Raw genomic sequence first — 10,000 nt, 5'->3', positions numbered from 1 at the left:
TCCTCCTCCAGCTTCCTGTGCTTCTCCTTACGTCTCTCCTCGGCCTCGCGAATGGCTTCCAGGCGTTCTCTCTCTGCCTCTTCCTCCTTTTCCTTGTCTCCTTCGTCCCCGCCGTCACCGCCTCCGGGTAACTGGCCTGGGAAAAGAAGGAAGGGGGGCGGGCTGTTAGTAATGGTAATGATGGTAATGATAATGCTAATGGTGATGGTGATGCTGCTGCTGATGATGATAATAATGATAATGATAAAAATAATGTTAATAATAATAATAACAATAATAATAATAAGGATAACAATAATAATAAGAATAACAACAACAATAATAATAATAATAATAATAATAATAATAATAATAATAATAATAATAATAATAATAGTAATAATAATAAAAAAAAAAAAAAAATAATAATAATAACAACAATAATAATAATAATGATAACAACAGTAAGAACAACTATCATAATGTGAATTCGCTCACTTTGATGGGGGTGAGGTATGATCATTGACAATGTTTAAGTCTAAAAGATATAGATGTATGGATTTATACGTCTATATATTAATAAGTATGCATGCATGGATATGTATGTATGTGTATGAATGTGTAGGAATGTATATATGTACATATGTATATACGTATGTAAGTATATATGTATGTATGTATGTATGTATGTATGTATGCATGTATGTATTTTGTAGATTACTCTTTATTTAAAAGGAATAAAATAGAAGTAGAGAGAAAGAAAAAAGAAAAAAGAAATAGAAAATGGAAGGATGGGGTTTTGTAGCAGTTTGCCGTATTGTCTGTATGTTTGTATTCACGTATGTATGCATACATGCTGTATATGTCTGTCTGTCTGTATGTATGTACGTATGTATATTTGTATATATGCATGTATATATGTAAGGATTATGTATTATGCATACGTGTACGTCTGTATATAAGGAAAATACCTGTAAATAGCGACACAAAATACAAATTTAAGTTTCTTTGATATTGCTTCTTATTTTTGAGAAAACGAAACAGAAAGAGAAAGAGAAGGAAAACGTGAGGATGCGATTTTGTAGTTGTCTGGCGTATTGCGAAGCTCACAGGGTACAGGATCTTGAAGCACCTACTTAGGGAGAGATCTGCCCTCACTGAGCACGACTTTCGAAAAGTGTCGACGAGTGAGAGAGAGAGAGAAAAAAAACGAAAAGATTTGAAAGAAAAAAGAGAGGGAGAAGGAGAGAGAGAGAGAGAGAGAGAGAGAGAGAGAGAGAGAGAGAAGAAATGAAAGAAAAGAGAGAGGGAGAGGAGAGAGAGAGAGAGAGAGAGAGAGAGAGAGAGAGAGAAGAGAGAGGGGGGGGAGGGGGGGAGAAGATCAACATCTCAGAGATTATTACCGTCGAAAGCCAAGTATAATTAACCTGATATCATAGTCTGCAAGATGAATATATAAGTCAGAGCAAACGCACACGGAACCAACAAAAGGAAAAGGCAAATATACAAACATTTTCCCTCTATTTTTCTTTCTTTTTTCCTTTTTTTTTATCCTTTTTTGAACCCCCCCTCCCCCTTTTTTTTTTTGAACGGGACTCCAGAGTGGTTTTAAAGACGAAGAATTACAGTTTGAGTCAAGAATGCTGACATATCTTGAAAGGGTAGTATATTTAAATGCTGTTTACATTTCTTATCGCACGTACGCGGAAAGTGGATACACAAAGTTGACACAAAGACGTTTTAAGCTAAATAATTTTTCACTCGACGGGGCTACAGTATTTTCTTCGCATTCCGCCATCACCGACCTCGTAAATTTTACATATTTCTGATCTTGCTGTTATAGAAGGAGAAGAAAAAGAAGGAGGAGGAGGAGGAGGAGGGGGAGGAGGGAGAGGAGGAGGAGGAGGAGGAGGAGGAGGAGGAGGAGGAAGAGAAGAAGAAAGAGGAGGAAGAGAAATAAGAAAAAGAAAAAAAGAAGAAGAAGGAGGAAGAGGAGGAAGAGGAAAAGGATGTGAAGAAGAAGAAAAAAGGAAAAGAAAAAGAAAAAGAAGCAGAATGAGAAGAAAGAAGAAAGAAGAAAGAAGAACAAAATAATAATAATAAAAGAGAAGGAGAGAGAAGAAAAAAAGAAAAAAAGAAGAAAGAGAAAAGAGAGAAGCAAAAGAAATAATAATAACAAGAAGAAGAAGAAAGGAAACCGCGTGAACAAGAGCGTCCCCGTTCAACACGACGATTTATGTGGTCATTCTGTCTCCGGATTTTGAACAGCGAAGGAGCAGGAAGGGAACCAGGAACTCGACCAAATCCTTAAAAAAAACTCGACCAAATTCTTAAAAAAAAAAAGAACTCGACCAAATCCTTAAAAAAAACTCGACCAAATTCTTAAAAAAAAGAAAAAAAAAAAAACCCCCCCCCCCAAAAAAAAAGAGAAAAAGAAGAAAAAGAAAAAGAACTCGACCAAATCCTTAAAAAAAAAACTCGACCAAATCTTAAAAAAAAAAAAAAAAAAAATCGACTCAGTCCTCCCCACCCCCAAAAAAAAAGAGAAAAAGAAGAAAAAGAAAAAGGAATCGACCAAATCCTTTCCACAAAAAAAAAGAAAAAAAGAAAAAGAAAAAGAATTCGACCATATCCTTCCCCCAAAAGAAGAAGAGGAAGAAGAAGAAGAAGAAAAAAAAAGAAAACAAGAACTTCGCCAATTCCTTCAAAACAACAACAACAACAACAACAACAAAAACAGCACAATATCTGAACAGCGATTCCGGCGCCGGCTTCCTCTAAATCCTCGGACGCGGAGCCAAGGGACAATTTGTCTCGTGTGAAGTCAGTGAGGCAAAAAGGAAGCAAACTTTACCCACTTGGGCAGTGAGGCCAATCTAGAGGATGCGTGCTTCGGTTAGGTTCCGATTAATTTGATTGCTTTCTCCTGCTATACATCTTTCTTTCCCCCCCCTTTTTTCCCCACCCCCTCTCTCTCGTTCTCCATTCGTGTTATTTTATCTTAAGCCTAAGTCTGAGCCAGTCGCGGCCGGACGAAAAGGGAGGAATCTGGGTTGGAATCGGACGCAGCAACGGATTTTTTATTTTATTTTTATTTTATTTTATTTTTTTTTATGATTCGGGGATTAATATATGTAGTATATATATATATATATATATATATATATATTAATATATATGTATATATAAATATATTAATATATATAAATATATAAGTATATAAATATATAAGTATATAAATATATTAATATATATAATTAATTTTTTATGATTCGGGGATTGGTATATGTTGTTTATATCTATATGTCTATCAGTCTGTCTGTCTGTCTGTCTATCTGTCTGCCTGTCTGTCTCTCTCTATATATAACATATATAACATGGGTGTACTGTGTGTATATGAGTATGCATATATGTCTATTTTGCATGTATTCATATATTCATGTACTGTAGGGATAGATATACAAAGTCGATCGCTGAAAATCTTAACATTCAGAAATCCTATGACCCTCGTTTTATTATCTATCTATCTATCTATCTATCTATCTATTTATTTATCTATCTATCTATCTATCTATCTATCTATCTATCTATCTATACATATCTATCTATCTATCTATTCTATCTATCTATCATTATCTTTACATATTACTATACAATCTATCATCATCTATCTATCACAATATAAATTTTTAAAAATCTTATTTTATGTTTTCTTGTCTTGTCTTTTTTTTAACATTTTTTTCACATAATTACATGGAAGGAGATGGTAGAAAAAAAAAAAAAAAAACATCGGAAAAGAGGCATCCCAGATTAAATTTTAAGAGACGCTTGAAAGTATATGGACCTTTTCAGAGGATGTACTTAGCTTAATGAATTTCTTTGCTAAAATAGCGATGATGGGTCGGAAGTATTAGAAGGATTAGTGGAAGAAGAGGCAGATTATAGGCCTTTTGTTACGGGCTACACTGCGCGGGGAGGAGATTAGGGGGCACTAATGGAGAAGATGGTGCGAGGGGGAGAAGGAGGAGAAAGGGGAGATAGGAAGAAAGGGGAGATAGGGAGAGAGAGGAGGAATGAGTTAGGGAACGAGGGAAGATTGAGAAAGAGAGGGAGAGAATGAAGAGAAAAGGAAGGAGATAGAAAAAGAGAGAGAGGGAGAGAGGGACTGGGAGAGGAGAGGAGAGAGAGAGAGATAGAGATAGATAAATAGACATAGAGATCGCGGAGATAGAAAGAGAGAAAATACAGAGGACGAGAGGGAGAGCATATAGTTTTACCAAATCATAGGAAATGAATAAGGAAATAGATAAACAAATAAACAAGTAAATGAAAAAATAGCAATAAGCTAATAGATTATGAAAAATGATAAAATAATAATTAAATAGAAAAAAAATAAAAATAAATAATAAACAAATAAAAAAAAAATAAAGACAGATAAAAATAAATAAGCATAGACATCTAAACAAACTAACAAATAAATAAATGAAATAAACAAATAAATATCTATAGATAACTATAAAAAATTAACAAACAAATAAACAGATAAACAAATAAACAAAACAAAACAAATCAATAGACATATAAACAAATAACTCAATAATCTAAACAAACAAGTAAATAAACAAATGGAATAAACAAAACGAAGTAAACAGATAAACAGAAAAAATATAAATCAACAAATAGATAGATAAGTATAAATCAACCAATAAATAGAAAAAAGAAAAGAAAAGAAAAAACAAAAAAAGAAAACGAGAAGCTGACGACCCACATTCTTTAAGATGTTGGCCGGGTACTTAAAAGCCTCAAGATACTGATTAACGAGACGATCACAAACAATTAATCACTCACGAAAAACTTCACAGTCTCTTCCCCTTCTCAAACTTCCATTTCTCAAGATTTGTGTCAAGTTAAGTTTTTCTTTTTTCGTTTTTTTTTTTCAGATTTAATGTTATTTGTTCGTGTTAAAAAAAAATAATGGTAAGCATGACTGTGAAGATGGTGGTGAATTACATTTCTTTCTTTTGTGATTTTGATATGGTTATTGTGTGGTAAGGTAAGGTAGGATGTAATATGATATAAAATGATATTGTGTAATGTGATGTGCTATGTGTAATGATGATAATAATAGTAATGATAATAATGATGATAATAATAATAATGATAATAATAATAATAATAATAATAATAATAATAATAATAATATAATAACAATGATAATAATATAATAATAATATATAATAATAATAATAATAATATAATAATAAATAAAATGATATATGATAAAATAATGATGAATATAATTAATGATAATGATAATAATGGTGATAATGATGATAATGACAATGAAATGATATTGAAGATAATGCTGTTAATGATATCATAATAACAGTAACAGTAACAGTAACAATAACAATGACAAAAACAAAAAACAAAGAACATGTGTTACTGTAATTATGATCCGTAACAAGACCCCTCCCTCCCTCCTCCCCTTCCCAACCCCTACTCCCCCCTCCCACTCTCCTCTACTTGCTCCTCCCCTCCTACCCTCTTCCCCTCCCACCCTCTTCCCCTCCCACCCTCTTCCCCTTCCACCCTCTTCCCCTACCCCCCTCCTCCTCTCCCTCCCTCCTATACACTCCTCTCCTCCCTGCCCTCCCTCTTCTCCCTTCCCCTCCCCTCCCTCCCCTCCCCCCCTCCCAAACACACCAAGGTTCCTCCTAATAAACGTAGCCAGTCAGAAGTTGCCTAACAAGGTGACCAACTTTCACATAGTTATCATCGACGCAAAGGGGAAACATGTAAGGGGAAGTATAGGCAGGTCCTGTATCTCTGTTGACAGCATATTCCGACAATAAGCTGATGGGTTTGTGTAGGGACGGGGGAGGGAGGGAGGAGAGGGAGGGAAGGGGGAGGGGAAAGGAGAAAGGGGAGGAAAAGAGGAGGGAGGGAAGGGAGAGGGAAGGGGGAGTTAGGGAGTGGAGGAAAAAGAGACGGAGGGAGGGAAAGAGGGGAAGGGGATGGAGGGAGGGAAGAGGGAGGGAGGGAAGGGACGAGGGAAGGAGGGAGGGAAGGGGGTAGGGAGAGAGGGGAAGGAAGAGAGAGGGAGGGAGAGAGGGGGGGGGAGGGAGAGAGGGAGGGAAAAGGGTAGGGTGGAAGGGATCTTTGTATAGGTAGTCCGGTGTAGAATGTGTCTAGTGTCCAGTTGACGTGCTATAGATTTAGGTGGAGAGAGAGAGAGAGAGAGAGAGAGAGAGAGAGAGAGAGAGAGAGAGAGAGAGAGAGAGAGAGAGAGAGAGAGAGAGAGAGAGAGAGAGAGAGAGAGAGGGAGAGAGAGAGAGAGAGAGGAGAGTGAGAGAGAAGAGAGTGAGAGAAGAGGAGAGAAGAAGAGAGATAGAGACGAGAGAAGAACGAGAGAGAGAGAAGAGAGAGATTTTACATGTGTACTCCGGTGTATGCGTATATGTGAGCACATGCATTAAACCATTTGTTGTATCAATTTCTTCATTTATGTAGCGCATTGTAAATCAATCAGCAGACACTTAAACACACACACAAAAAGAAAAGAAAAGAAAAAGAAATAAAGAAAAAAACCCTGAATAAACAGGATTAGACAGTAAATTACCACACCTGTTTCTCCTCCAGCGTGCACTAGCCAAGGCCACGCAAGGAGAGAGAGAGGGAATGAGGTTAAGATGGGTTAAGAGGTAAAGAAGGTTGTGAGCGGAAAGATTGCTGTCTTAATCACCTGAATAATAACAATCTGTTATTTTCGAAAGGAGGGGGAAAGAAAAATTGAATGAAGTGAAAAATTAGGTCAAGAAAAAAATGATGATGGTAAAAAAAAAAATCACAGGTACAAGGATGAATGAAAATGGATTTGAAAAAAAAATATGGAACTGAAATGTTGGAAAAATCCGAACACCGGAGAATGACAATTGCTAATAGAATCGTAAATATTTCCGAAAGAGAATGTATTCATATTGATAAATGGTCGGGTGTAGTTCATCCATAAGAACAAAGACTAAGCCAAATATGTCAACAAAAGACTTCCTTTAAAAAAAAATCTTTAAAGACAGTATTTGCAGGAGAACGATTTGGAATATGAATCTCTGTCGCAATAAGCTGGGATGAACCGAGTTGCAAACACACACAGAAAAGTATGGTTTAAGTTTTCCAATACGGGATCTTGTACAGTGTTCCAACTCTGAAAGGCTTCTAAGGAGTTGGTGGGTCATTGAACACACGTCTTTTCCCTCTAGCTCTTTCCCCTCCTTTCTCTTCCAGACACAGTGGCACATCCGCATTCTTCTTATTGTTTTTGTTCAAACAACGGACAGAGAAAAGCAAACGAAATGTACAGCTTGAAAGAAATACAAAAATTGAACCCTCGCTGAACCTACCCAGAACCCATTTTAGCACGGACATTCTTTATCCGAGTTTCTATTGGTTCGAGAATTTATTACATTTTTCTTTGAAAAAGAAGTTGTCTCGCATCGGATTTGTTATATTCTGCAGTGGAAATTCTGCGCCGGTTCCCACAGCAAGCACAAACTCCTGCTTCAGGATTATGCTCCCCCTCCTCCTGTTACTCGCTTCTGTAGGACAAGAAAACGATTGATTTTGCCATAAAAAAAGGAAAACGTGATGTGATAGTCCACCGGGCAAAAATACAAATGCCTTTACAGAAGTGAGTGCATGGATAGATTTACGAGCTAAAGTGTGTTTCCTCGGGTCTGACAATGCGCTGCGACAGATTTACACATCTTTCTCGGCTCACAATAAAAGTCGTGCCATAGGGGGGAAATAAACGTGTCAGAGGTAAAAATGAAATTATATTTTCACTTTTCTTTTTTTCCCTTTTTTGTCGTAACGTCTTAGGGTGCTAATGAAATATTTTTTCTCCCTTTTAACGTTGTGACATTTGCGATGCTGTTGTTATATAGAGATTTCTTAACGTAACTTGACACTACTACCATCAGTTATCATCATATTTTAGAATTTAGATCCTTAGATAAATAGAATCTCTTCACAATCGAGATACCTAAATTATTTAGGTTGCTTGCGGTCGCACGCATATGCAGTTGGGGTGGGGGGGTTGAGGGGAGAAACACGCGCACTCCAGTAATGACTACTTGTACAGGACCACATATGTCTTGCTTCTCACACCGCTACTCGTGATATTTACCACCACATATAACACGCACCGATATCCATATATAGGACGGCTATACGCAGCACTAACCGCTAGGGGTTAGCACGCACCGAAAGGTAAAGACACGTAGAAATACACGAGGCATAGATTAGTAGCCTCGGCACGCAAAGGAAAGCGTAGTGGTGGAAACAATCAGCTGACCGCCGCTGACTCGAATCAGGGAAGATTAATGTCCCGGGCCTCGCTGACCTCAGCATGCCGGGCCGATTATAGTTCCACGCTAATGTATAAATCCTGGAATCCCGTGTCACGCCGGTCCGAATCCTCCACAACAATTACTGATTCTGCCTCGGGAAGTCGTTTCTGATTCTCCTTCTCTTCTCAATTATTGTTACTAGAAACGATGTATGATATAAAATCTAGAAACGATATATGATGTAAAATGAAGAAACGATATACGATATGAAAAGTAGAAATAATAGATGACATAAAATGAAGAAACGATTTATGATATAATAGCGATGGATGGATATTTGTCGGTGGGGAAAAGATCGAGAGGCAAAAGGTAGAAAAACAATCAAACTCGCATCCACTATGTAAGGTGTAGGAATCCATATACATTCCAAAGTACAGCTATTACACAAAGACGTAGGAGCCAATTTCAAGTCAGTCTCAGTAAAGATACTTCCTCTGAATCTCTCTCGGAAGCCAAACATAACGCCATTTCTCTATTTTAGTAAACATGGCGAAACGGTCCTTCTAGAATTTATTCGCGAGGCAATTCACGGGTTATAGCTTCGGATCGGATTCCCTTCCGCACTCAATCAGGGTTTTGGACCCCCTTCCCAGACACAAAAGTCACGCATCGAGTACGATTTTATGTTACTTATACTGGGAACGTACATAGGGAACACACGGGAACAAATCCATTCTGTAACATATCAGATACCTATGTGTTGCTACCCGGGATGTTGTCATGTTAGAGGAATTTATTGATGTAGTCTCAACTCGGCTAAACTTTAAGGGAAAAATGAGGTGTTTTTTTCTTACCCGTATGCAGCTTTTTCTTTTTGCAAGTTGCTTCGCGACTTTCGGTTTCCTAAAATCACAAATTACTTTACTGAATTCCGACAAACACAGTGTATATTTATGGTCAAATTTGAAGTTGCTTTAAACAAGTTAGAATGACTACCTAATTGATGATTTGAAAGATAATAACACATGTTAGTGACTAATTCGTGACTAATAACCAGTCCTTCATATGCGCTATAACAATAGAGTAATAAGTAAATGAACAAGTAAATACACGAAAGACTGCGGCCACACAAGACTTATTTGTGTGCAAAACATATTAATATCGTTTATTGGACTATGACTCACTGCTACGTGCTGTGCCGTTCTCTCTGCCTAACTTTTACGCCTGGTTGAGAAAAGTTTTTACTTCTTGAATTATCTAGAATTTATTGCATTTATTGTTTTGTTGTTGTTGATTTGTTGTTATTATTTTTATTACTGTTATTACTACTACTACTGCTACTACTATTATTATTACCATCATCATTAATATTATCATCATTGTTTTTTATCATGATAATTGTTAATATTCGATCGTAAAAATAATCGATCGTGACCTCGTGTTCGAATCGGCGCCATCTTGTCTAATGACTACGACGCAGTTCATCTCGTGCAAGGTCGTCGCTTTTATCAAACCATTTAGATTTTTTTCCGTGACTGACCTCAAAATTTTCTGTAATTATCATCGCTTTTCCTTTGTAATTTTCTCTTAATATGTTTACGCCTTTTCTAATGATCTTTCGTTAATGAATTGACCGATTCTTAAATTTGATTTCGTATTATTCGTGAAACACC

The 10,000-nt window shown here is 36.7% G+C and overlaps 1 protein-coding gene across 3 annotated transcripts in view; it reads right to left on the bottom strand.

The window, feature by feature from the left end:
• Positions 1-10,000, bottom strand: part of LOC119579406 (complexin-like) — a 116,802-nt gene that overhangs the window by 63,846 nt on the left and 42,956 nt on the right. For all 3 annotated transcript variants that reach the window (XM_037927200.1, XM_037927201.1, XM_037927202.1), the window contains exon 2: positions 1-136. This exon is cut by the window's left edge and continues 34 nt beyond it. In XM_037927200.1, the coding sequence (XP_037783128.1) occupies positions 1-136 (136 nt within the window). The remainder of the gene's footprint in view (positions 137-10,000) is intronic.

This window comes from Penaeus monodon, chromosome 12 (assembly GCF_015228065.2).
Source record: "Penaeus monodon isolate SGIC_2016 chromosome 12, NSTDA_Pmon_1, whole genome shotgun sequence".
NCBI classification, from domain to species: Eukaryota; Metazoa; Arthropoda; class Malacostraca; order Decapoda; family Penaeidae; genus Penaeus; species Penaeus monodon.
Note: the sequence above shows the minus strand (reverse complement) of the source record. Positions and strands in the feature narration are given on the sequence as shown.